This window comes from Myiozetetes cayanensis, unplaced genomic scaffold (genome assembly GCF_022539395.1).
Source record: "Myiozetetes cayanensis isolate MyiCay16 unplaced genomic scaffold, myiCay2020 scf1, whole genome shotgun sequence".
Taxonomy (NCBI): Eukaryota; Metazoa; Chordata; class Aves; order Passeriformes; family Tyrannidae; genus Myiozetetes; species Myiozetetes cayanensis.
This window is the reverse complement of record NW_026086604.1, coordinates 58,667,147-58,694,670: the sequence shown is the minus strand read 5'-3', so window position 1 is coordinate 58,694,670 and position 27,524 is coordinate 58,667,147. Positions and strand designations below refer to the sequence as shown.

General features: G+C 38.5%; 1 protein-coding gene across 3 annotated transcripts in view; it reads left to right on the top strand.

Moving 5' to 3' along the window:
- The first annotated feature begins 3,339 nt into the window (after positions 1–3,339).
- Positions 3,340–27,524, top strand: part of MBP (myelin basic protein) — an 85,532-nt gene continuing 61,347 nt past the window's right edge. For 2 of the 3 annotated variants that reach the window (XM_050330006.1, XM_050329991.1), the window contains exon 1: positions 18,570–18,647. In XM_050330006.1, coding sequence (XP_050185963.1) covers positions 18,585–18,647 — 63 coding nt within the window. In that variant the 5' untranslated portion in view covers positions 18,570–18,584. Of the gene's footprint in view, positions 3,410–18,569; positions 18,648–27,524 lie in introns of those variants that run through there. The other variant, XM_050329996.1, reaches the window with a different exon arrangement.

Genomic DNA, 27,524 nt, shown 5'->3' with positions numbered 1-27,524 from the left:
CTGTTAGTAAGTGCAAAAAGCTATTTCTTCACTTCATAGAGAGCTGCTTAGTCTGGCAACCTGGACGTTGTGAAGGTGATTAAAAAGAAAATATGAGCTCAGATGTTTTGAATAGTTGGCTGCAAGTTTCTACAAAGGTTGTTAAATTAGTAATCCCTTTGAAGTCCAGTGGCTCAGCTCATTGCATAAAGATTGGCACAGGTAGAAACTGTGCAGTGTGGTCTCCCTCAGGACAGGAACAACCAAAATCAGCGTTTAAGTTCAGGGTGTACTTGCATGCTGAAGTTAAAGCGACCCGTGTGCCTATTTTTTAATCAAGTAAGGCAGACTTCAGCTTGAGGCTAAAGTGAAAAATTAAGTCTTTTTGTTGCTATAAATGTTTTTAACGTTTACAGGCTTGTATATATATACGGTTTTGCTTCCTTGTCAGATATCTACAAAACAGTTGGCACCATACAATTCTTTTCATCATTCATTTCAGATTGGAAACCTTTTTTTTTTTTTTCCCAAATGATTACTTATAGTTTTTTCCATTTAATAGGTAGCATGAAGAATTCTGTAACATTTAGGATATCCTTGCTAGCACTTGATTGCTTTTGTCCCTTTGGCTAAGAAGTAGTTTTATTGCTACATAAGGAATTAATAGCAGGTACCTGTAGTTAACTTATCATTTTAATCATCTGCATTCATTTATGTGTGAAAAAAATGAAGTAAAATCTAGTTGCATTACTGTTAGTATATGGAGAATAAGAAGGGGTTGATCATGTGAATTTAGACCACATGCTGTCCCTCTGATACATTCAAAACAATAAACGACACAGAACTGCAGATTTACAGGCTTAATTGGTGCCATTAGTTTCCAGCTTTTAAGTTTATTCCTGTAGAGAAATGTAACACTTGGCTGAGATGTAAGTTTACTCTCAAACCACACTCCTAAACTTTGAATAATATTGTGCATTTTCATTTTTCTAAGCCATTTTTGTCTTTTTTTATTCCTCTCCATGTGTAATTTTTAGCATCTTGGTGAAGGAATTATGCACACGGGAAGTGCATGGATTAGCCATTTCATATGCTTCTCTGTTTCACAGAATGGCTTGTGTTGGAAGGGACCTTAGAGATCATCTAATCCCAACCCCTATTTACTCCAGTTTCATTTTGTTTGCTTGTTTTGTGCAGACTTATGAGTGGAAAACTGGCCTTATTATTTTTAGGCATCTACAGCATGGCAGCATAGAGGTTTTTCATTGCTTTTCCTTTCACTGGACAGCAAATGATTTTTAAATATTTATCTGGCTTAGCTTTACAGCCTGGCTCTTCTGTATCTGGTATCTTTGTCTACCTTGGCATTGCTGGACTGGGACCCGGCTATGCTGAATATTTTGTGGTACAGGGTGGTTAGTCCTAGAGTGTTACTCCAGAGACACCAGGGAGACAAACAGGAGGCAGGAGGACACTGATAACAGTTCTGTTTTGCAAGTGTACATTGGCTTCATAATCTGTGTACTTAGACGTGTGTGTTACAGGTCAAATTTGCTAGTTAATTTTTTGATAAATGAGTGGAAGAGTAACACGTGGAACATGCCTTTATGTTCCTCTGTAGACATTTCTTACAGTTTTGTATTCCACTCTGTTTCCTTCTGTTGTGAAACAGGTAATGAGAGGTGAGCTGCTGCTCATAATTTCTAGAGGAAAGGTTGGTTTTGAGGAAATTCAGCTCTGAAACCCAGTGCATATGAATTTATTTGTATTTTTTATTTTTTGAAATTTGTAAGAACTTCAAAATGTGTGAATTGGTTGTACTGATTTCACAAAGTGAAAGATAGGTTTGCTGTGTTGGGGTTTTCTTTTGTTGTTGTTGTTGTTGGTTTTCATCTTTTATGCCATAGACAATGCTGTTTAAAAAAAAAATTCTACCTTGGGTATATTTACTCGAGTTGGGATGTTTTTTCATTTTTCTTTTGTTAGAACTTAGAGGTGTGTATTTGTGAGGAATTTTTTAATTGAATAAATGTAATACAGTGATGTGTGTCACTGATTTTAGAGCAAATTGATTTCAGTGAATAGTCAAATAAGAACTGTAAGCCCTCAAAGTTTGAAATTTATCTTTGTGAGGGTTGGGTGGGGGAGTGGAGTGTGTGTGTGTAAGTAAATCTGTCAGTCTCTCCAAAAGTTGCAGTAGAAATACAGTATAAGATTGCATTTCACTAAGTTCACATTTCTGTGATGGAAAGTCATAAGTAATCAAATTTTCTACCTTTAGAATCCTTTTGTACACAAATCATTGCATGTAACTGGGGGTGGTAACTGTAATATATATATTCTACTGAGCGTAACTGGTAAATAGCCTATTGGTTTTACTTCATGCATTTGCTATCATAGCAAAGGTCAATTCCAGTCATAAGGTTATGCTTAAGGAAGTAATTTATCCCTCTGATAGTGAGAGCATTGTGCCAGGATTTCTGCTGCTAAGGTGTGATGGTATATACTTCTGTTTATTTTAGAGTAATAAAGTGTTACTGTTAGCACCAGAAGCTGAACTTTGTTACTGAAAATTCAGTTCTTGATTCCGAGGGGAAAAAATATCCACTTGAAACATTTTTTGCGTGTAGTTTTAAGTTTCTTGACTTTAAATGCTATGATGCACTGCATTCACATCAGCTGAAGGCAGCACCTGTGTGTAAAATCCTATACAAACACATGCTTCTCTGAGAAGAAATATGTGGCATAACCACAAGTGTGCTCTAAAACCTGAAATTTGAGTGTTGTGGTTTAACCTACATGAGCTCTGTTAAAGCTGAGATGCAACAGGATGAGACAGAAAATGCAAAGAAAGAGTTGGCATCCCTTTCTTGCATGTTTGTCATGAAAGTGGGAGCTGTAAAGAACTTACACGTTCTAACCTCCACAGCAAATTGTTGGCAGTTTAGCGTGGTGCTTTTTTCAGTAATTGCTGTTTATATAATGGTAAATGTGAACTTACTTGATCTTTTATGGAAGTTGGTATTTTCAGATTTGATACATATTGCATTGTTTTATTGTTTATAAACATAATATCAAAAAACAGGTCTAGTCTTGTTTTATATACAAGTCTCAAAATGAACCTTTTTTTTTTTTTTTTTTTTTTAAGAAGATGAAGGAAAGCTTTTCAGATATTGCTTAATTTGCAAAATAGACCAGACAAGCATATTTTTTTTTCCTTAGGATCTTTCACAGATCTGACTGTGATATGTCATATGAGAACAATTTTTTTGTTGTTTGTCAGATGAAAAATTAATTTGTATTTCTGTGCAAATATATTGATTTCAAAAATGCTGTTTTGGTTTTATCTTTACAGAATTCCAAGTTTTGCTAATCCAGCATGGGGAACCATGTAGGAAAACGAGAACATAGTGCTGACAAGTCATCCAAGGTAGGTGGAGAAAATTGTAGAGATGAGGCTATTTGAGAAATATGCATATTATGAAATATGGGGTTCTTTTAGGACAGTAGTTGTTAACTGGATCGCTGTCACCATTACTATTTTGTAGTTGACACTATAAAATGAACACCTTTTCTGAAAGATGATGAGATCCTGTGAGATGATGAAATCCTATGAAAAGATGAAATTCTATGAGATGTGGTCAAATCAGGTTTTCTTGTGCTGGATTTAATGAGAGATGTGATGTTTTCCCATGTCAGATCCACAGCTGATAATAAGCTCCTCAGTCATGGTGGAAATGAATGAAGTGATTCTTAGAAGCAAGATATTGTAGAATTTTATTGTAGAGTCAGTGAGCCAAGTTATTTTCTTGTTGACAGTTTTCCATTTCAGCAATCATTGGCTTTATCCATAAGAAAGAAACCATATAGAAACACTTAAAATAAGAGGATTCTGAAAGAAAAGATTATCAGTCAGAGGAGATGCAGCTTTAAAAATCTCCCCCCTACCCCAAGAAATATGAGAACTGTCAAAATGTTCATTAAAAGTTCATATTTGCTTTCTAAGCTTTTGCTGACACTGTTGTGTTTTCTGCAAATAATGTGGTATTCTGTTTGCCTTGTGATAACATCTTGTTTATTTATTTTTCTATGTTGTACCAGAAGAGATTTCACACATATCCTAAAACAGGACATCTTCTCGTGTATATATATATATATATATAAATGCTGCTTGTTGCTAGCTGTTGCTATCTTCCCTCCACCCATCCTCAACCAAAAATAACAGTTTACAGTCTAAGCCCACACTGTATAAAGTTATTGCCCTTTGCATTGGTCAGATGATGTAAACAGGTAGTTCTGGGCTTTTTCTGGAGGAATGTGGGTATTTTGCATTGCTATGGCAGATAAGCAGCTTTCCCTAGAAGGCATACAAACTGGATTTTGTACAGTTACTAGTTCTTTGCCATCTCCTTTGGGAAAATACATAACCACACTGGAAGAAATAGGGATAAAACAGCAGAAAGAGAGGACAGCTGGCTACCTATGTACATATGGTTTTGTTTTGTTTTGTGTTGGTGCAGTATTTTGTAAAGTGGTTTTGTGGCCCAAGTTTTAGTACGAACAATAGTAGGAGTCCCAAAGTTTTTGTCCTGTGGTGACTGGTCTTGTAGACTTGCCCTTTAGAAAACTGTTGTGCAGCAAAGTCAAATATACCAAACAGATGTATTTAGCCAAGTATATTTGATCAGTTCTGACTGTGAGATCCTGCAGGTGTGATATGGTAAGATTACACAGCTTGATAGGCTGTAGTGCATACATATGCCCTGCTTTGGTACTTGAGGACAAAATTTAGTTAGAAAAACACACTGTATCTTCTCTCACGCTGTGGGATCACATGTGTTTGATGCATCTAGTGGCAGGTGGGTGAGTTGTTGGGCACACAGGGCTTCAAAAAGCTAAAGATTCTTCAAATTGTAGCAGCCTATGCAGTAGGTGCAAGGACTGTGGTGGTGAGCAAGATTCAGGTGAGTCTTGCACTTGGTGTGTAGGACAGATCCACAAGGAAGTGGTTTGCTGCAATTCTTTAAAATTCCTTCTTTTTCCTAATTAGTTCATGGAGAATACTTGATTCTGCAATCAAAATAATATTAATTTACCAAAATTGTTTTTTGAAGGGGGAACTTATTACTACAGTAATGTGTTCTGTCCCTCACTCATCCTTCTAGAGGGACAAAAATCAAAACCTCAAACCCCTAAACTTTCAAATTAGCAATGCTTTATCAAAGTCTCCCTTTATGCATAATAATGCCATGTCACAAGAAATTTCAAGGCCACAGATTTAAAGTCAGGAAATAGATGGTTAAGGTGCTACTATATATTCCCTGTAGGTGTTCAATCTTGATTCAGCTCTTACAGGCAGCATTAAAGTTCTTCTTACTGGTAGTATTAACCACATGTCAGACTTTTTCTTTCCCTTTCGTTTTTCTTTTTTTAAGTTGAAGTAGCTTTTTTTGTTGTTGTTCAATATAGCTGTAAATTAGAACTGTCTCCCCACCAGTCTTCCAGTATGGTATGAGAGATGATTACTGAGGCTTACAAAGACTACAGCAGAAATGGTGAACTGCCTCTCCTCACTCATAGCAATAGAACTGCAATGAAAGATGTAAACATCTCCCCAAGAGTCTTTCTAAACTTCATTACTTTCACACTTCAGGCTGTTTACTATACTTCCTTTCTCAAACTCTTAGTACCAAACAACACAATTTTAGGCAGCATCTTTGAACTTTTGATGTCAAATTTACAAACACAGTACTGGTTCCTGAAATGATAGACCATTTCTCCACAGAGCTATTTTATGTGTAGTGACATTAGAGAAACTGTTGCCAGCTGCAGCTATCATAATTCTTGGTTTTTCAGTAAATGTCCTATAATACAGGCATTACTATGGAGTTGGTTCAGGATTTTTTTAGTTGACATCTAGCTTCACTTTACTTTTAGTAAATTTGGCTATTTGAAGTAAATTTCGGAAAAGCAATTATTTCAATAAATACCTAAGATGATATCAAGATGCTTTCAAATTAGGAAATTTGCAAAAGGCAGTAAAATGGCTTCCCATGCTGTGACACGTCTTTCAAAATATTATTCTCCTCTTGATTTATAAATATGCCAAGCTACAGCGATTATTTAATAAATAATGGGATACTGTGAAATTAAATGAATGCTTTAAAAAAAAAATTGGTCTATTTGACCTAAATAATGTGAAAAAGTGTTTACAAAACCCTTATGTTTTACTCAAAGCAATAACATGCACCATCTCATTTCTCTTGAATTGCTTTCTCTTGTGTTTGATGGATCTGCATCTTTTAGAGTTTTGTAAGACACAAAAAGCTATTCGATGAACCAGTAATTCATCTTTTCTTTTTCCTTTGAAAGGTTCTAGACTTTACATCTGCTTAATGCATTAGCAAATGTGTAAATATTCGTTTACTTTGTTCTTAGTGTTTATACTTGGGTTTAAACTTTACATGAATATATTCAAGAACAACAGAAAGAAAAAGGGCTACCCTTCATGCCCTGTGTTTCTTTAAGTTCTCAGGGAGCTGACTGTAGAGGAGTAGACAAAGTAGACAGTGAAGTTTTATTGGTTTTGTTCAGAGCTGTAGTTGATCTTAGTTAGTTTGGCACCACTAAGCTGCAAAGCGCCACAATCTCTTCTGTAATGACTAAAGCTGCCTGTGTTACAACAGCGCAGTTCTCTGCCACTCCTCATTTTGACTGTCTCCGTCAGAGAATTCTGCACAGCACATTATTGCCATCCCAAAATCTTTGAACCTTCTTGACACCTTTCAAAACTGGCCCTTCATGGATTGTTCAGGAAAGGAGGTTTGGAAGGAAGGTTTCCAGCATTGTCCCGTTTATTCTGCTATCAAATGCATCTATCAAATGCATCTAGTCCAAGGAGCCTGGTTTCCATCATCACACAGTACTGTGGCAAGCCTGAAACAAAGCTTGTGACCTATAAAGAAAGATCAAAACCCATGGCCCTGACATGTCAAGGGATTGCTCAAGAAACTTATAAAGGCCTGGAACATATTAGATTATTGGAAATACTGGATCCTCTAACCAGCTCACATCTTTGATGTACTTGAGGTGTGCTGTAAATAAGCACCAAGGAACCAAACCCTCTGAGCTCTGAAAAACCTTGGGAAATGGAACTGCAGGCCAAAACTGAAAACAGACATAGTGGTGATAAGGCATTCAGTCTAATATTTAATGTTTTGTATGAACTAAAAATAATCTGTTAATAATGACTGGGTCTTGCTGGGTAGTAAACTTATGAAAAATCTTTCCTGTAATTGCACTATGTTATGTACCTAGGTTCTATAATGTCTTTTGTGGTAGTTGATTCGATAATTTTAATAAACTGGCTGGTCCTCAGTGTTTAAGGAGAACTCAGCATCACTAGTTCCAGCTAAATTGCTACGGTGAGCATGTATCAATAAATCAGATGGTTTCTACACTGCTTTTGGGGAGATTTTATTTTCTTTCCTCATTTTTTCCCATTGTCTTGCTAATGTTCAGAAGTTTGCACTTTAAAACTGCAGTAGTGGTCCTGATACCACTGACAGAAACTTTTCTGTCTCTCCCTTGTAAAAGGGAGTTGAAATTCTGAAGATGGCTGGCATATGATGGTAGTTGTTTTGATCATTTCATATATGCTCAATGATCTGCAAGCAAAAAGGTTTTCGCCCTGATGCCCTACCTCATGGTTGAGACCACTTACAGACCTAAGCCATGTGTGGTTTTTACCAGGTGCTTCCTCTTGCTAAGCATCATAAATTATCAAGAAAGGAAAAAACTAACAAATGTGGCTTTTGATTTTATTACAGTTATGTAGTGTTATTGCCATACACAAATCAGTCATGCAACCTTTTCACTTTTTTCCCCCTAGCAAACTCTTTTTATTCTCTAGTGTAATTGTGTGTTTTCTCAATTTTACCTTTTGCTGTAAAGCAATAAAAAGCATGGGTTCTTCTATGGTATGTTCTTTGCAATTTGAAGTTTTTGATTAAAACACTCCCTCTCAGCCAGTATGTTTCTGAAGGCAAAAGAAAAAGAGAGAAAAACTTCAAAATGTTGAGAGTGACAGTGTTTTTTGTGACAGATTTGATGAGCATTTTCACCAGCCAGTTTTAAAGGTTACATACACACTGAAGAAATTCTCGTGACCAACCAGCATTACCAGTTGAATCTGATAGGTGTCTGTTTTTCTTCAGTTTCTACCATTGACCTAGCTTCGGCCTTGAGCAAGTCTTCATGTGCTCTCTCTGTCTCGCTATTTAATTTCTTTGTCTGGATTGTTTGTTGGGACTGATGCAGTGTCATTCTGTATTAATAGTGCTTGGAGACCTTGAGTGGAGCCTTCAGACACTAATATACTTCAGCTAGTGAGATGATATCACAGCGATACAGAAATGACTTTATGGTTTGAAACCTCTGAGAATGCCAAGCGTGAAGCAGCTATGACATCTGTCCTCAAAAATTAACCCTAAGACCATCTTGCAGTTTGGTATTGAAAGTCTGTGTTAATGTTTCACTAGGCAAATAGCTCTACTACAAAGTTAAAAGGAACAATTCATGTGTCTAAATCCAAGTGATGTGTTTCAATACTTGACTGTTCATTAAATTCTTCGGCTGATGAATTTAGTACGGTCAGTTACAGTCATAGTATTTGATCTTTCTGACATCTAAAATATGACAAGCTCACATTTTGATTTCAGCGAGTGTTTCAGTGAAAATATAAGTAAATGTGTAGGCAATGGTTTCATAAAATAAGTTGAGAGAGTGTTTTCCTGTTGAGTACACAGTGGCTAAGTACTAGTGTTTCTTGATTTAGGTCTTGAGCTGGTTGAGCTTGCATGGGTGTAAAAGGAAGAGGCACAGTCACTGTGGTTTTGGCTGGGGAAGAGGTAGGGTCTTAGGCTTTGTTTTCCCATCCTCAGCCTACAGAACTGACTAGAAGAGGGAAGTGCACTCTATGCTTTTTAATGGTTCTGTACCATGTTGTTGTTGAGGTAGTTTCCTATAGTTCCATGACACCCTCCTTGTTAGTTTTGATACAGAACTAGATAAATGTCCTCTTTAATGAGCTTAATGCCAGTGCCACTTAAATTAGCAATTACACTTCTGGAAGAACAGGAGTATAATGCACTGGGAATTCTTCGTGAACTCTCTGTGAACTGTTCTAGTTGCTGAGATGACTTTTCCAATGAGTCAGCCCATACTTCAGCCGGAGAACATGTTGTTCAGTACCTTAGCATCTTCACACCAGAGAAATGAAGGCAAAGTTGTTCATATTTTCAATCTTGAGGAAGCAGTAAGTGACATGGAGATCCTGAAAGGGAGCAGTATCTTCCTTCCTCACATAATCATTTGTGCTTTCACTGTTATGGTGGTCACGGATCAACATGAGACAGCATGTTCACATAATGACAGAATATGTTGAGTAGGAAGGGACCCACAAGGATCATCAAGTCCGACCCTTAGCCCTGCACAAGACCCATCCCTAAGAGTCACACGATGTGCCTGAAAGTATCATCCAAACACTTCTTGAACTCTGTGAGGCTTGATGCTGTGACCACTTCACTGCAGAGCCTGTTCCAGTGCCCAACTACCCTCTGGGTGAAGAAACTTTTCCTAATATCCAACCTAAACCTCCCCTGACATGTCAGGCCATTCCATCAGGTCCTGTCACTGGTCACCACAGGGAAGAGATCAGTGCTTGCCCTTCCTCTTCCTCTCACAAGGAAGTTGTAACAGCAATGAGGTCTCCCCTCAGACTCCTTTTTTCCGGGCTGAGCAAACCAAGTGACCTCAGCTGCTCCTCTTACAACTTCCCCTCAAAGTCCTTCACCATCTTCATTGCCCTCCTCTGGACACTCTCTAAGAGCTTATTAACTTCCTTACTTTTGGGCACCCAAAACTTCACACAATATTCAAGGTGAGGCTGCCCCAGTGCAGAGCAGAACAGGACGTGCTTTGCCTGATGTCCCCCAGGACATGGTTGGTCCACCTGGCTGCCAGGGCACTGCTGACTCATGTTCAACTTGCTGTCAGCCAGGACATGTATCACCTGCTCTAAAACTGGGTGATCTGAAAATTCTCATTTATTGCTTGGACCTTACTTATATTTGAGAAGAGCCTAAAAACACTTCTGTGGCAATGTATTACCTTAGAATGCAGCTATGGATGTAAAATCACTTGCAGTGAAATGTATTCTCCCTATTACAGGAATTGCCAAGCTTCACCTGTGGGTACCCAGTGCCAAACCACAATGGAATCTCCAGTGTAAGACAAAGCTGCCCTCTAGCACAAGTATTAAACCCCATTAAAAGTGCATTTTAAAGTTTGTTCTCATGTTTTTCTCCTAATGCTAATGCTAATCCTGTTGTATTTGATGCTCTTGGGCAGCAGCTGTGAGGAAGAGTGCTGGAGCCATGCTTTAGTTTTAGCTCTCAGTTTCACGCAGTTGTACTTCTGACAGTGTAATTACTGTGCAGCTAGCGTAGTGTAACTAGTTGTAAAACGTGGTTTTACACTGTGCCTCAGTACAAAGTCAAAACAGTCTCTTTTCAGATCTAATGCTAAATATTCTGTCATGAGAAAAGAGGAGTTCCACATTGTTAAGCCGAGTTGAATCCTGCTCTTGTTTCTAAATTTCAGCAAGTGTGTTATGGACATCATAAGGAAAAATATACAGGGCTTTCCCATACAAAGTATCACTGACAGCAGCTTCTTTTTGCACTTCAGAAGCTGAATTTCTTGAGTAACTGCAACTATTTGTACACTGAGTAAATGTAACTTGTCTGTGGCTACAGTTCATTTTTGCTCTTTGAGCTGAAATGTCACAGAATGTTTTTCATTTTTATTTAACTTTTTCAGGCCCTTTGCTTTGAGCTGATGGAAATGCTTTGATAGCATTTGCTGCAGAAAATAAGGTTTTTTTTTAAAAGGAAACTGAAAACCTTTTAAGCAGAATAATATAAGTTTATTCTTGATTGGTGAGATAAGATTCACTCTTAAAAATAATCTGATCTTTCTCTGCAGCAACCAGTGAGTGAGTGTTCAGGCTTATGAGGCTGGACTTAGCTAGAACTGAAAGCTGATTTAGGGAGGCATGAGGGCACTCAGCTTCCTCATGATTGTTAGGCAGCTCAAAAACCATCAAAAAAATCAAGAACCAGAAATCTTAACAAGTCTACCACCCATAAGATCTATCTTCAAACAAGACACTTATTATCAAAACAGTAGTCACCATTTTGGGGTCCTCAGTTGTTCTTGTTCTGTGTAAAGGCTTCAGGAATGGATTCACTGTTTGGTGGTGCTGAGGTTTTCAGATGAGTTATGGAAATCCCAGTATACTGGAGGTGTTTTGATTCAAAACAATTCAAGACAGTGATGTTGAAGTCTGAGTGATGTGGGGTTTTTTGTTTTGGTTTTGTGGTCATAACTGACTTGCACGTCTAGCTCCTTCTACTTTATCTTCCCTCTATGTTTTATGCCCAGTTTCCTTCTGCATGCTGCTTTCTGCCAGCACCTCTGATGCAGTCAAAATACATTGCTTTGATTTTTCTGAGGCATTACAAATAGTACTTAGTTGCTAACAGTGCTGTTGCATTCTCAGAAACAGTGAAGAGATGGCCAGCTAACAGGCAGTCTGATCAGGAAGGTGTGAACACCGTGGAAGAAAACAGAAAATTTGCACTTCACTTCTCTGACAATGCATATCCACTAGAAAAATTATTTTCTCTTCGAGCCAGCTCTCTCTCTTCATGTTGGCATATGACTTTCTGCAGCTCTCCGAGCCTACCACAGTACATTGCTTTACAAGGCAATCCAGTGTGCCATGTCAATATTTGAAAGCTAAAAATCAAAACTGTCTTCTGTTATTTTTATGACCGTCATCGCCACTTACATACTCCTTTGTCATAAAGCTGTGTTGGATTTTTGCGTTTGTACCTTGTACTTTTTGAAAAATTGGTTTTATGCAGAAAATGGGAGAATTGCTATGCAGTTCTTTTGGGGAAACGTGGCTAAAATTTGTCAACTGTGTGCAAAAACTTTAAATCTCACTTCTGTTCCTTTTGTGCACACACATATATATAAGTATGCACACGTCCATACAGAAAAAAGTGCAGGTGTATATTTAAAAATATTTATATATAAGCAAAAGGGTATATTCATATATACTCTGCTTATATCCATGGATGTCGGCAAAAATACTCTCTATATTAATTTCAAAAGGCAACATCAGTAGCCTCCACCCTGGGGAGTCTGACTATCCATTCTGGTGTTCTCTGTGAACTACACGTTAAATGTTTTCTTAACACTGAGCCAGAGCTTTCTACTGTAGATAAAACTTTCCTTATGGTGCACAGTGATAAAACCTGAATAATCAGTACATTTTTTTTATTTTTTTTAAACTCATGTCTGAAATTCCAGACGATCCTGTTTTTTTGCGACTTGGCAGATGAAAGATTGCTGAATGTGAGACTCAGAATCTCAAGTCCGTGGCTCTCAGTGAGAAATGTTTATGTATCATAAAATATATTAAAGATATTTCAATACCTATTTCTTGATTTAAAATTAAATATCTGTAATATATTTAACAAATGTATACTACTAGTATAGATAAATATATCTTTGTGTTCTAGGAGAGGCTTCAGAGTTTGCAGTAGGTGAGAACCACTGCCTAAAGTAACAACTGTTTTGTCTGGTACGCTGCTACACAGAAAACTCAGTCTGTTTGGGACAATTGATGTTAACTTCTGAAGCTCAGTCACATGAGATTCTAGGTCAAGGCTGTACATAATGAAGACTAAAACTTGGTTTTTTTCTGCTGAAAGAAATACCATGTCATGTGCTGCACTATACATATACTATACTGCTGATAGAAAGAGTGGTGCTAATCTTCAGTTTCTTTCAGAATCAAATCTGTGATTGGAGAAAACTTATGTTATATATTTTATTTGAGATGGATCAGAACCACTGTAATCCACTACATTCAGATTGGCTTAAATGAAGCATGTTCTGACAATGTGGATTTCAACATTAAACCTTAGAATTCTGGATTCATTTACTCGACCAATTAATTTTAATGTTGATATTTTGATTCTACAATTCAATATTTAAAAAAAAAAAATTCTGACACTTTTTCCTCTTGTTTTGTCCTCAATATCTTGTGTTCTAGTTTCCTGCAGTCCTTTCAGGGTGAGAGGGGACTTACTCCATTCTGAAATTTTTTCAGTATACTTCTTCTGTCTGTTGCTTCCTTATCCTTTTCACTGGCATCTTGTCTATTGTTTATTATTTTATTCTTCTTATTATATTATGCTATGCTATATAGGTCTTACAGGGATTGATAAAACCATCTAAAAATGAAATTTTTATGGAGGTTGGATGGGAGAAGGTCGAAAGATCCCTGTCAATGGATGTATTCAGGTGGGATGGGGAGCTCTGGTTTCCGACCCCCTCTCAACAGACTGTGTGGGTGTCCTAGCTAGTGACCTTTAACTCCAAGTCCACAAACAACCAGTGAAACAAGTCCTATATGTACCTTTGACAATGATGCTGAGATCTTTCTGGTGTCAGATTCTACTTTGGGATTTTGCAGAGTTTATAATACCAGAGCATAATGCAGTTAATACTGTAATAACACTGTATTGCAGCTGTTGAGTCCCCTGATTATGGGAGAATAAAAGGTTTGAGGCCTTTTTGAAGCTTATGGGGCTTGACACATAGACTTTGTATGAACTAAATTGCATGTCTTGGATCACTCCTGATTCTGTCTCCTGGTACTATATGTAAGGAACAGAGGTCCCTCTGAACATGTTTTACATGTAGCCCATGAGGGAGATGGCTCATATTGAACTACTGAACATAGTGCAAGTTTGTTTTACAGCATAGGAGCAGGGGCCCTTGGTTTTGATCCCAGATTCTGAGCTCTGGTCTCAGCAGTTGCCAAGTTGTTCTGGTTTTTGCCCTGGTGGGCTTGCTCTAACCAATTAGGCTGCAAACCATGGGCTGGTGAAGCAGGTGCAGAGCTGTCTTCTTCCTGCAGAGAGCCAGACGGCCAGCTAATTATCCCAATCACTGAGTAAGACTTGGCTAAGTCTCCTGCTCAGTTCTCAGTTCTGCTGCTGTGCTGCCAAATTGAGTCTTGTGGCTTTAAGAAAATGAGGACTTCAGGGACAGCTATAAGCATCTGGACTTTTGGTCGTGATTTATTGTGGTTAGTTTCAAAGCTTGAAATGGTTCCTATCTGAATGTTGTTTTCTTAAAAGAAAAGAATGTCTGATGTTTAACTGGACTAAAGATTTCTGCTCCAAGTTGGGACATCCTACTTTTTACAGTGTTGTTAGTATTAAGGTATGGTTGTGACAGGAAAAAAAGCTTTAAGTAGGAACTCATGTTTCGAAGAATTGATTCTCTGGGATTTTGCAAGGAGAACTTTTGTATCTGTTGAGTTACCTATTACAGGACAACATCTGAGGGAAGGAATTCAGAGGGGAAGAATGTTTTGGTTTGCCAGAGATTTCAAAATCCTACTTTAGTATAACTATTTTTCATAGTTAGGAAGAAATAGGAAATGATTATTTGAATGCTGCACAAAAGGAGGTGTGCTAGACTGTAGGGGTTGTAAACTTGCTAATAGAATTGCAAATGAAGTGTGTTTGCTTATCAGTGTGCTTATTCACTTGGTTTAATAACTGCAAATATAGTTTATGTGTAACTCCTTCATATGAATATATTGGTTGGTGAAATGCAATATATGTAACTCAATCAGTTGCTTTTGTGTCAAGATAATCCACTTTTATAACAATAAATAATTTTACAAGATAAAACTGTGGGGTGCTAGAGGCAAAGGATGGGACGAAGCAGATTAATGATAAGATATTATTGGCAGTGTAGGGAATTGAATTAAAAAGATTTCTAGGTATTTCCAGCAGGCTACCTATTTTGTTCTGTGCTAAAAAGGCAGTGTCTTGGTTTAAAGTGATTATGGAGTCCCATGCTGATAGGTATTCAAGGTAGACTGTCAGTTAATTCCCAAACAGCCTGTATACGGGAAGGAGCAAATATATGTTAATACAATACAGCTATTTAAGTTTTTGTGTTTAGATTTGATGGATTCTAATCTGCATTTATTTTAAGATTTTTTTTTTTTTTTTAAATCTATCATGGTCCACCTGTTTTCTTCAGTCCTGGATCTGTTTTGCACAGCTTTTTTTAGTATTGTTTTGACTGTGGCTCTGGCAGTACCAATTCTACACAGTAGTTATGTAGTCAATGGATTATACTACCTCTAGGGGAGAAGGTGAAGAGCTTTGCAAGGTCTGTTTTGCTTATCTCTGAAGTCTCCACTGTACAGCATATGAATAACACCAGAAAAATCTGTCTGAGGTCTAACTTATGTTACAGCTGCTCATTTTTTATGATGAAATTCCCAGCAAGAGAATAGCAGTGGATAAAGCTCCTTGTCTATGCACAGGTTTTCTCTTTCCAGTTCAATTCTCTGCCTAGAGAAGCAACTGAACATAGTGCAAGTTTGTTTTACAGTTGCCTGCATGACTCCTTTAATTCCTGCTTGCCTATAGAATTGAGGCATGGATTTTAGCCTTCACAACACATATGCAGTGATGTAAAATTCTATTTGTGTGCAGAGGGTTACTAAGTAACAGTTGCTGAGGGAAATGCAGTCTTCTGTGTGTGACGTCTGTGCACTTAAAATTGCCAGCCAAGTAGTGCATTAACATAGATTTTGCACATTAATGTAATGGGGTTTGCTGTGGGCAGTGTGTGAGCAAAACCTTGGGAAAAACAACAATAGTGTAGTTTGAGGAGTTGTAGTCTCCCTGCAGCCTGGCCTTGTGGACAGGAGATCAAACCAGTTTTTGCCCTTCTGCTTAATCCTTTTCATACCACACCATAGTTAAGGACCCTGATATATTTCATAGAACCACAAAATATTCTGAACTGGAAGGGAACCACTGGGTCTAGCTCCTGGCCCTGCATAGGACAACCCCAAGAATATCAGACCACATGCCTGAGAGTATCATCCAAACGTTTCTTGAACTCTGTGAGGCTCGGTGCTCTGTCCACTTCCCTGCAGACCCTATTCCAGTGCCCAACCACCCTTTTCCTGATATCTAAACTAACCCTCCCCTGACACAGCTTAATGCCATTCCCTCATGTCCCGTCACTGGTCACTGCAGATAAGAAATTAGTGCCTGCTTCATTTGCCAGCTTCCAGTCAACTAGGACCTTTCTAGATTCCCAAGACAGTTGAAAAATCATTGAGAGAGGTCTCATGATGACATCAGCCAGCCCCTCGAGTACCCTGGAATGAATCTCATCAGGCACCATAGACTTAATGGGATCCAGCTGAAGCGGAAGATCCCCCAGAGGTTCAGGGTTGTCTGGAAGTTTATTATTCTTGCAGTCATGGTCTTCCAGTTCAGGGCTCTGGGGGCCCTAGTTTTAATATCAGTATGTGTATTTTTGTGTAATATTTGTATGTGTATTTGTATTTATATGTGTATCCACCTATAACTAAAAAGGTTGCCGCATGTAAATGGTGTGTTTTGCATGTGTATCTTCATTCGGGAGGGGAAGGTTGGGTGGCAAACAAACAAAACGACCGTTGTGACTTGGGAATTGATTCGGTGTTGATAATACAAGGAGAAGTTTGCCTTGAGCTATGCATCTTCTGTTAACTGTGTTTACTTCTAATTTTGCGCAGTTTATCAGAGGACTTGATTTTTCTATAGATTTTCTTTTTTCAGGGAATGTTACTTGGGAAAGGTCATGTGTCTATCCTTGAAAAGGAGCTTTTGTGTTGAAGAAGATTCTACTTAAGTGATCAACCTTTCCTTTAAATCACACTTAGTATAATTTACAGTGGGGCTTTGAGCTGGAGACCTTTATATGCTGATAAAGATGAGTTTTTGAACTTTCATGAAGTCCTAGATCTTTTAACTCATTTATCTATCACAGAGCTACTTTCTTTTCAGCAAGTACTTGGAAGATAGGGAGGACTGTGCATGTATATAAATAATTATTGCAGTGGGAAGGTAACATGAGATTATTGGGCTGTATGATTTGTTCACTGTGGATTATGGAGAACTTAATTTCAGTATGGTTCCTGTATTAATTATTATGTCAGAGTACATGAAAAATGTGCAAAAATAAATTTTTGTAATGAACTAACTTCCACAGTGCTTGTATAAAAGTGGCATAAGTATCTATTGGGCATATATAGTCATTAGTTTCTTCAGGTTTTATGATGTTGTTTCAGCTGAATCCAAGTATGTTATTTGTTTATCACTGAGAAATGCATTATAGCTGGTAGTTGATCTTATGTTATTTACCTGGGCTCTGCAGTAACCAACATTGCCACTGTCATGTGAATAGCATCATATTAGCAGTTTGTTATTACCTGGGACTTTTAATAAAGACACTAAACAATATTGGCCTTAGAGTTGATCCCTGAGGGATGTAGGTGCTGACTGACTGCCAGGAGGGTGCTGTGCTGTTGATTACAATCTTCTGAGTGTGGTGATGCAACCAGTTATCTACCCCTTGTATTCCACCTACCCAAACCTTATCTTCTCGGTTTGAATATAAGGGTAGAGTGGCAGACTGTGGGAGGCTGCGTCATGGCCACACTAAAGTCAGGGATATGATGTTAGGATTTTCCCCTCCTCCACAGAACCAGTCATTTCATCACGGGAGGCAATCAGGTTGGTCAGGTGCCATTTGCTTTGGTAAATCCAAGCAGTCTGTTCCCACACACCTTCTATCCATGGAGAACAATTACAGTTAAAACTGTTATGTCATCTGCTTTTAATAAAAAAGAGAAAAACAGACAAGCATTTGAAATGCTGTGTCTTAAAAATGTTTCTCAATTTACCAATGCATTATCACTCCTTCAGTGTTAACACAGAGGTTTCTGTTGAGTACAGAGTGTACCCTACCTTTGACAGTCTTTTATACTATAATGAAGTATTGCACTTCAGGATAATTGACAAAAAAATACGGAGGCCTTTTTTCTTTCAAGACAAATCCACATAAAAGATAGAGGCGTGCACTTTCTAGTTGGATGATGGTCCTTACTTGCTTGAAACCTTTATATAGAGATGGACAATGGTCACAGATTTAAAAAGTCTTGACAGATTGATACCAGCCTGTACATTGTAAATTACAGACTTAGTGTTGAGCGGTCACAGAAAAAAGGCAATGCTGATGGGCTGAGCTAATGGTGAGGGTTTTGTTTGGTTGGGTTACTGTTTGTTTACTGTTTTGGTTGGGGTTTTTTTCTCTAATTAAATAGGTATAAAAGAGGAAAGATCTAAAAATTAGGCACTAGAGGAAAAAAAGGAAGTTGAAGAAGAGAACAATTGTTACTACCTGGAGTTTGAGATAGACCTTTGGCAGTGAATAGAAATGTTTTCTGGTAGTTTCATGCCCCCTCCCAGAGCCTGAGGCTTGCACAGATGATGACTATAGGTAGTGCAAAGTAGTACTTATTTAAATGCTTTTCTTTCTTTCTTTCTTTCTTTCTTTCTTTTTTTTTTTTTTTTTAACACAGACACTTGAATTTCAACATGACATTTTTCCTGAAGCTGTGCAGGGTTTTTACTAGAACCACATTAATGAATCAAGCTCTGGTAAAGTGAATTTCCTTTTTAAATGTCAGTTTCTATTTGCTTTTTGGCTCACTGAGTGATAAGCTGGCTGCTCACAGGCTGTATTTCTGGTCTTAACCATTTCTCCTGTCCATACATGCACATGAGTCTTTCACTGTCATCACTTCTGATACTTATTTTCATTGGTATTAGAGAAGATGGATGTTTATTTTCATAGTCGATTGTGAATTTATATTGCTTGATCTTTCTCAGGTTTAGTTTCTTTGTCTGACTTTATATGTTTGGAAAATTGAAGCTACAACTGTTTAAAGCAATACTGTCCCTTCAACGAAACCAAAAGTACTCCTGAAGAACAGGATTGTATATAGTGCACTTGGTATCTTTCTTATTCAGTAATTAGATTAGCTGTTCATTCTTCTCAAAAAGTATGAAAACAGCCTTATGAACCCATCTATATTATGGAGCATGTATCTTATAATTTAAAAACACTTAAAAACCATTTAAATCCACTTTGGATAAATGTTTTCTGAGCACAGTCTTTTTTTTATGATGTACATAAGTGGAAGCAATTAGTTTTACAGGAAAGCCTCCCCTATTTCCAGGTGAGTAGTAAGTAATGTGTATTTGTTGATGAATCATGCATCACCTGGGACTGAAGAAGCACTGAGTGTGATATCTGAATGAGTAATTTCCTTGGGCTCTCAGGGTATGTGTTACCGCTGGCTTAGTGTGGTAAGCAGCAATCATTAACTCAAGATGACTATTTCTGAAAGTTAGGAATGTGTTAAGTAATTGATATATAGGAAAAATAATTGATATATAGGAAAAATTTTAGCCACATTGTTTCATGGAAATTTGGAAAAATATTAAACAGACTGCATGTATGAAATACATTCTGGGCTGCATTAGAGTGTAAATGTGCTCCAGAGGAAGGCACCAAAATCTGGAGGTGTTGGTGGAACTGGTATAGCAAACCAGATGGTGGCCGGGCAGGCAGAACTCGATGAGGTCAGGCTGAGTGACAAGCCTTAAAATGTCTGGAAGTCCAACTATGATCAGATACTCTGATCAAGTTTAAAATAGGTGCTAACTAAAGTCCAGGTATCTCACAACTGCATAAATATTCTGCTATTATTGCTGCTGGTTGAAACAATGCATCCTCTGTTTTCTTGCAGCTTACTTCTTGCTTTAGAGGACTTTCATGTGCCAGTTGTGGGGCAATTAATGAAATTGAACTCTGCCATTTATTAGCATTGGCAGCTCTTCAGGATATGTTGTTGTTCTTGTTGTTTTCCCCCTCACAGTGGCCACTACTATTTGAATGCTAATTTAGACATTCTAAACATAGACTGAACAGTTGCCTGAAAATAAACAATTAAAATGTCATCTCTCTGGTCTTGTTTGAGTAAACAATTGGTTTTGTTGTGTTGTTTTTCTTTTTTTTTTTTTTCCCCAAAATATTTTTCCTCTGAGACTTTGTTATTCCCTTCTGAGATGGGAAAGTTCATCTGTTGAATACATAGGTTAGTAGTTCGGTATGCAACTTTATACATGTGTTACAATGGTACCTTTTTCTTCTAATCATGTTGGTGCAATTGTAGCTCTGTACAGTGGATTTTGTGAGGGTGCCTCTTTGTTGGCTTACAGTGTGGAGGGAAGCATTGTTCTCTTGTTTGTTTTCAGAAAATGCCGTGGGTTGTCCCTGGCTAGATGCCCAGTACCCACCAAAGCTGCTCTATCACTCCCCTCCTCAAATGGACAGGGAAGAGAAAACATGACAAAAGGCTGTTGGGTCAAGATAAGGACAGGGAGAGATCCCTCACTGATTACTCTCACGGGCAAAACAGACTCGAACTTGGAAAAAGCTAATTTAAATGGTTACCAATCAATTCAAAGTAGGATAATGAGAAATAAAAATTAAATCTTAAAACACTTCCCCTCAACCCATCCCTTCTTCCTGCCCTTAACTTCCCTCCCTTCACTCCTGCACAGGGACAGGGAACAGGGGTTGTGGTTCGTTCATCATGCCGTGTCTCTCAGATCCTTCCTCCTCAGTGAAGGACTCCTCACAATCTTCCCATGCTTCAGCATAGAGTCTCTCTCATTGGAGAGCATGGGTCAGTGCTCCAAGCATGGGTCAATTTCCACAGGGTGCAGTGCAGTCCTTCAGGAACAGTCTCCTTCAGCATGGGACCCCCAAGAGGCCATAAGTCCTGACAGCAAAACTGCTCCAGCCTGGGCTCATCTCTCTGTGGGCCATAGGTCCCTCCAGGAGCTTGCTCCACCATGAGCTTCCCATGGGGTCACAGCCTTCTTCGGGCATCCACCTGCTCTGGCATGAGGTCCTCTGTGTGCTGCAGGGAGACAGCTGCCTCACCATGGGCTGCAGGGGAGCCTCTGCTCTGGCACCTGGAGCACGTCCTTTATCTTGGTGTCTGCAGAGTTGTTTTTCTCACATATTTAATTTCTCCCTCCTGCTGCAGGTTTGTTTTTCTCCTCTTATTAACTACATTACCCCAGAGGCACTATCACTACGCCTGATGGGCTTGGCTTTGATGAGAGGCGGGTCCATCTTGGACCTATCTGTTATTGGTTCTATCGGATATAAGGGAAGGTTCTAACAGCTTCTCACAGAAGCCACCCCTATAACCCACCTGCTTCCAAAACCTGGCCATGCAAATCCAATGCAGAAAACAAACTAATGGAATAAGGAGCAAACTAACTCATGGGAGGAGGTATTTGTTTTTATACAAGCTATTGGCATAATGCCATATATGCAGAGGTGACTGACAAATTTTGCTTTGAAGGCATTCACCTTTGTGAAAAACTGAGCAGGCTTTAATGCAGTTCTCACCATTAGCAGTGTTATATTGTTCGCTTCTGAAGAAGCTGTCAAAGAAGAAAATACAGATTTTTTTAATGTAAAATTAGTCTTCCTGTCTTACCAGTGTTTTTTGCACTACGAGTGATCTGTGTGGGTACTGACTGGGTATTTGCTGAAGGCTTGGAGTGCCTATGATGTCTGAAGAAGAACTGACTTGCTAGTGATTTTCAAATTGCCTGATCTCTGAAAATAATCTTGAAGAGACATGATCTTGTTTAGCTCATATGAATGTTGCAAAAGGGAACTGATGATGCTGATAGGGGTCTGCTCCTCTATTCCTGATAATGGATGCAGAAGTCAAAGCAAGCAGTGAATGGGAGCAGTTTCAATTTGTGCTGGAGACATTGCTGTGGAAATTTTTCCTTGTTGTTGGAGTAGATTATTTTTTGTTAGATTTTTTGACATCTCCTAACTTGCGTTGTATTGCTTTAGTGTTAATTAGGTACATTGTTTTGTGTTATTTATTGTATATTTTATGCCACTCTTTCTGGTTCAGTTTAGACAGTTTCTTGAAAATGATTGACAGCTAGAATATTTCTGAAATCCGTTAGTCTTCTCTTTAGATTTTTGCATTTTGTGGTTGTTAAGGTAACTAGGAAAAGTGAGAAAGGGATCCTCATTGTGCTTCTCTTCAAGTGTCTCAGGCAAAATTTTAAATTGATTATAATAGGTGCTCTGAAATTGTTTTCTTAAAAATATTCAGATAAGTATTGTATACATTTTGGTGTTTATTCTTTGTCTCTAGGATATTTCTCTGTGTTCTAGTAAGTAATTTTATCTATGTACCATGGTCAACTGTCTACCAGTTGGTTTATACCTGGAAGGCTTACAGTGGCCTGCTGAAAGAAAGGTCAGCCAGATTTGGGTCCATAGTTGGACATAAGGTGAACAAAGCCCTGGGATAGTACTGTGGCTTTCTGAAGAGGCAGTTCTTCCTGCCGGATGATTTTAATGTCAAAATTTAGCATTTAGTGTTCTGTTTCTTCCTGCTGGTTGACTTGCGTGAGAACTGGAGTTGCTGAGAGTTCATGGGCAAGGCCTATCTCCTGAAATGATCTATAAAAAAGACTTACAAAGGTGACTAATGCTTGTAAGAGTCTTGCAATGTCTTTGGTGAGGTATGGAAATTACATAAGGTACGACTACATTTCTGTGTGTGCTTTCTCATGTACTTTCTCTTTTAGGAGAAAGATTTAGGCCCATGGTGTTGTGGAACAAGGGCACAGAAGCCCAAGGTTTTCTTCCTGATCTTCCCAGTGAGGTTTTAGGGCTTGAAAAGAAGGAAAGGGATCCTGGAGGTCAACAACTGGTTGCACAGCTGATTTTGACAACAGGCATTTGGCTTTTACAACCATGGAGACCCTCTATGAGGGGCAAGGACTGCTCAGAAGAGACTGAATCTCACTGACCAAGTCAGGCAAAAGCATCTTTGCCAACAGGCTGGCCAAGCTGGTGAGGAGAGCTTTAAACTAGGAATAACAAGGGACAGAGATGGCAACCCACAGACAAATGGGGAAGTGATGGACTGGCTTGGCAAACAAAGGGTGATGTGGACAAGAGTAGCCTTGGAAAAAATATACTAGGGCTGAAGGCAGAGGTTGGTTCCATGAACTATCAAGGAAATACTTGTTTTTGCCTAGTGAGTCTCCATTAGACTCAAAGTTTTGATAAGAATTAGTTTGTAGCGATTTTTTTCTGTAGTGTTATAGTGAGGAATTGTTTTTGACACAGTAGTACATTGATAAAGTGATCCTTGATAACATGATCAGTGTCTTTCCTTTTCTTCACGTATTGGTAGCAAAGGTAGCACTAAGCTAGAAGTAGTAAAAGCAATGAAGTGTCCTTACTATTGTGCCCGTACTTTAGTGCACGGAGCTTTTATCACCTATGGTATTTGCTGGATGCATTTATTTTTCAAGTACAACAGAGAAACGAGACTGACTGCAGGAAATCATGTCTCTGCTCTTGATAGTTACCCTTTCCCGATTAATATTCTCTGCTGATTACTTAAGCTTCAATTTCAAAAGTCTTCTACAAAACCATGCACTTTAGAAGTGAATAGAAATTTTTTTTTGTATACTTGATGTTTTTTAAAATTTATTCAAGTGGTAGTTAAAAGATGTCATACCACTGCTTTACAATTATACAAACTATTTTGTGTCTTTATCAGTTTCCTTTAACTCACAAAAAAACCCCTTGGTTCCGTGCCAACTGTATTTCAAAACTCTTATCTGAAAAGAAAACTTTATTTACATTTTGAAAAGGGCAGTCACGTATTATTTTGTAAATATTGCCCCTGTAAAGCTTGACATTTGAAAATATTTTCTTCTAAGTGGTGTTTGTGCATTTATTTACACTCCACAGAGGACCTATGCTTATTTTAGGAGCACAGACTAATAAGTAATTTTCTTTCAAGATCATGCATTTAATAGTGGCCTATTTAAATCAGACAGGGAAGTGGAAAAGTAATTTTCTGTTGTGGGTGGATAGACAGGTATATTCATATGAAGTCCTTGTTTTGCATGATTGTTGGTGTGTTCACGGCAGCTTCCCCTTAACCAAGTGTTACATAACAAACCTTGTTTTCCCATACAGACTGGAGTGAGGGAGGGCCTGTGTGGTGGATTGGATCTGAGAGCTGGTTTGGTTCAGTTCTCTCTGTCTCTCTCTCACCTCACATTACTAGGATGGATTACTTTTAACCCCTCATCCACCCTTTGTCCAGCTCCTCGAGAGCCAAAAAAGTCGTGGGAGCAGCCCAGCTTGTGGGGGTGGTGAAGAGGGAGAATGGAAGCCTCAGAGACGGGACAAGGTTGGGACCACAGGGGGAGTGCATGCTAATGAGGAGCTGAAATGCCTGGATTAAAATACCTTGCCACTTTTGAAAGGCAAAGGTGTCTTTTTCTCAACAGCCCACACCCTCCCCAAAAAACTGACCCCTTTTTGTACAAGATTTAAGAAACATCTGTTAAGTTGGTTTGTTTTATCACAGTGCAGAAACAAATGCATTCATTAGTACTGTGGTCAGAATTTCCTTTGAACCCAAAAATCTTGCAGGTAAATATAATATATTTTATTACCAGGCAATTTGTTTGTAAAATTTTTCTTAAGTTTAGCCTTGGAATACACTTCACGAGGCTACAGACTGCCAAGTGACCTAAAGCAGTATCAGTGTATTGTAAATGTTCCCTTCTAAAATTAACTGCTTGATGCTAAATTTTATTCTTCTTTTAATTCTTGGCAAATATATGTAAATTTTGCTTTTTAAATACTGAAAACATCTTGGTACGTTTTAGGCAGTTGAAGGCATGTAATTTTGAATATAAAGTGCTTTTACATAGCAGCCTTTGAGCTTTCTTTCCTCATGAGCTATAGGCTTGGAAGTGAAAATTAAATTCAAGAAGTTGTAAGTTCATTTTTTGATGTGCAGTGGCAATTGTTTAAGAGTGCTTCCTACTCATTAAGCTTGAAAAAGGATTGGAATTAGTGTCATGAACCTCTGTGAGTAGAACAGCAAGAAAGTGTTTTAAAGTTGTCTGCTGTTTTTAGCTTCTTTTTGTAGCCTCTTGACACAGACCAAGCACTAAAATACACTTTTATTATTCACAAAAGACAGTCTTCAACTGAGTTGAGGAAATGACCCAGACATATATTCTGGGTAATTATTTTGCACAGTGAGGGACTGGTTCGTGCACGTAATGGAATTAAGAAGAAAATACCAGAAGTGAAATTTTAGCCTCCCTGCAATCTGGTTTGCTGCTGGGGGACTGGGCAGAGCTGATCTTTCGTGTTATGTGCTGAGTTCCTTCTGTGCATGTTTAGTTGGCATGGTTGTGCTTCAGCTTTTTGTAGCCCACATAGTCACATGTGTTCACTTGGCTTCTGAGGCTGGTGGAGTCAACAATTTATGTTGATGAGGGAAACCTTATCTGTTTTCTCTTAGCAATGGTAATGCCGGTTTCAGAGTAAGAGTATCAACTGTGTTGGGTTTTTGTCAAAAATACCTGTCTGCTGTCAATTGGAGTACCACAGAAGCCAGAAGATCTTCACAGCCCAGGAAAGATGTTTTGTTGCTGATAATGTGACAGAAGGGTTTATTTCTGATAGTCTTGTACTGTTCTTAGGCCTGACACTTCTACAATGCGTATTTTTGAGATGGTCTGTAATAGATTCATATTGTAATATATTTCACTCAAAGTACCTTCTAGGTGATATAATAAAGTGAATAATATTTAACTGACTATGTTGGTGGGTGGTTTTTTGTACTGATTTAAGGCACTCTTCTTGTCCCTGGGTCACTGCAGATGTGTGTGATGCAGCAGATTTGGACAGTGCTTCAGGCATAATTTTGTATTTTTTATATTTTTTTTAAACATCCATAAGCATCAGGCAAATGCAGCAACACAGCATCATGCAGCCAGTCATTGGTGGGAGTCTGGGAAATGGCTGTAGCCTCTCCTCTGAGTACTCTGACATCAGGTAACTTCTGCACTGGATCATGGTTTGGAATGATGAAGTCTCCCAACCATACTCCTTTGTGCCCAGCTATTTCTAGGTCACCCTCAGGGAAGTGTTAGAAGAGCTCTCAGTGCCTTTGCTTTCTTTGCTGTTCAGTGCTGCTTTGTAGAAGTGTACCCAGGCAGCCCCGCAGTGCAGCACCTTGCAGGAATCCTCACGGTGTTGCTTTGAGGGGTGTTTGTAGTGCTGCTGAGAGCCCTGCTGTGCCATGGCATTGAGCTCCCCATAGACAGCTGCCATCACTTTTGCATCTCTTCTTTTTTCCTGTGTTTAAAAGGAGCAAATCATCAGGTTTGCTGCCACAGTCAGTCCTGTATAGGCCCCTGAGGAGGATTCAAGGCTGAGGATCTCTAATTATTTGGGCAACAGAAATCGTTTTGCTTTTTGTTCATTGCAAACTGCCAAAATCAAACCTGTGATATGAGAAGTTCAATGTATGAGGTTGAAAGGTATTTTTTGCCTGACCCCCCCCTCACCAAAACATTTGTAATCTTCTGTCCCTGGCTAGTGGATTGCTATTTTGCACTTTTATTAATGGCTTTGGGTTTTTTCCCTCTTAACTATTGTGCATCATTCTTAAACTAGTTACTAGATTTTGCATCTCTGTTGTGCTTTTACAATAGATTTAAGTATTCAGATTCTTAGATGACCTTCTTTATCTTTTTCTGGTGTATCGGATATCTATATGAATTCAGATTTTATGAATATGCTGGAATATAGAAGTACTTTCATTATCTGTGAAGAAAACAGGATTGCTGTTGTATACTGTTGTATTATAACCCTTCAGAAAGACCCATTTTTACCCTTCAGAAAGACCTCAAGTGGTGGCATTTGCAAATTACCAGTGTACTAGGGTTGCACACTGCCATTGTTCAATGGATTTATGAAGCTTTTAAGGAGATACAAAGTTGATACTGCAGCCCCAGCTCTCAGCATGTTTATGACTTAAACCACATCCTTTTCTCGAAAAAAAAAGAGAGTGAAATGTTTTCACTTATTCAGCATGTAGCTAAAACGAGTGCTTAAAGGAAAGTAGTCAGTCTAGATAAGACAAAGGTGATGAGTGGACTGTGAGAGCATCTTTATTGATAGCTGTCACTTTTCAGACTATTCTGGTAATCTTAGACACTTTTTGTAAAAGAGATGTGCTCCTGTTCTTGATATCCAAAGTTTTTATTTTTGATTTTGTTCACTGAGTTATGGTTCCTCTTTGATTCATGAGGTCAAGAGCTGCATCCATCAATGCACCTGCCAGATGCTGTTTACAGTGGCACTATAGAAAAGCTGACTGGGTTCAAAGCAGGTAGGACATGTGCTTTAATAACTGCAGGTCAAGTGTTCTGGAGCTGTCAAATCTCACTGTGTTGCCAAGTGTGGGTTTAGGTCCTTATACTGATCTTCACAGTTTCCTATTACATGTACCACTGCACTGCTTGTGCAACTGGTGTGGTGGTGGTTGCTCTGTAGGATTGGCAGGGGAAACAGCAAGTCATAAC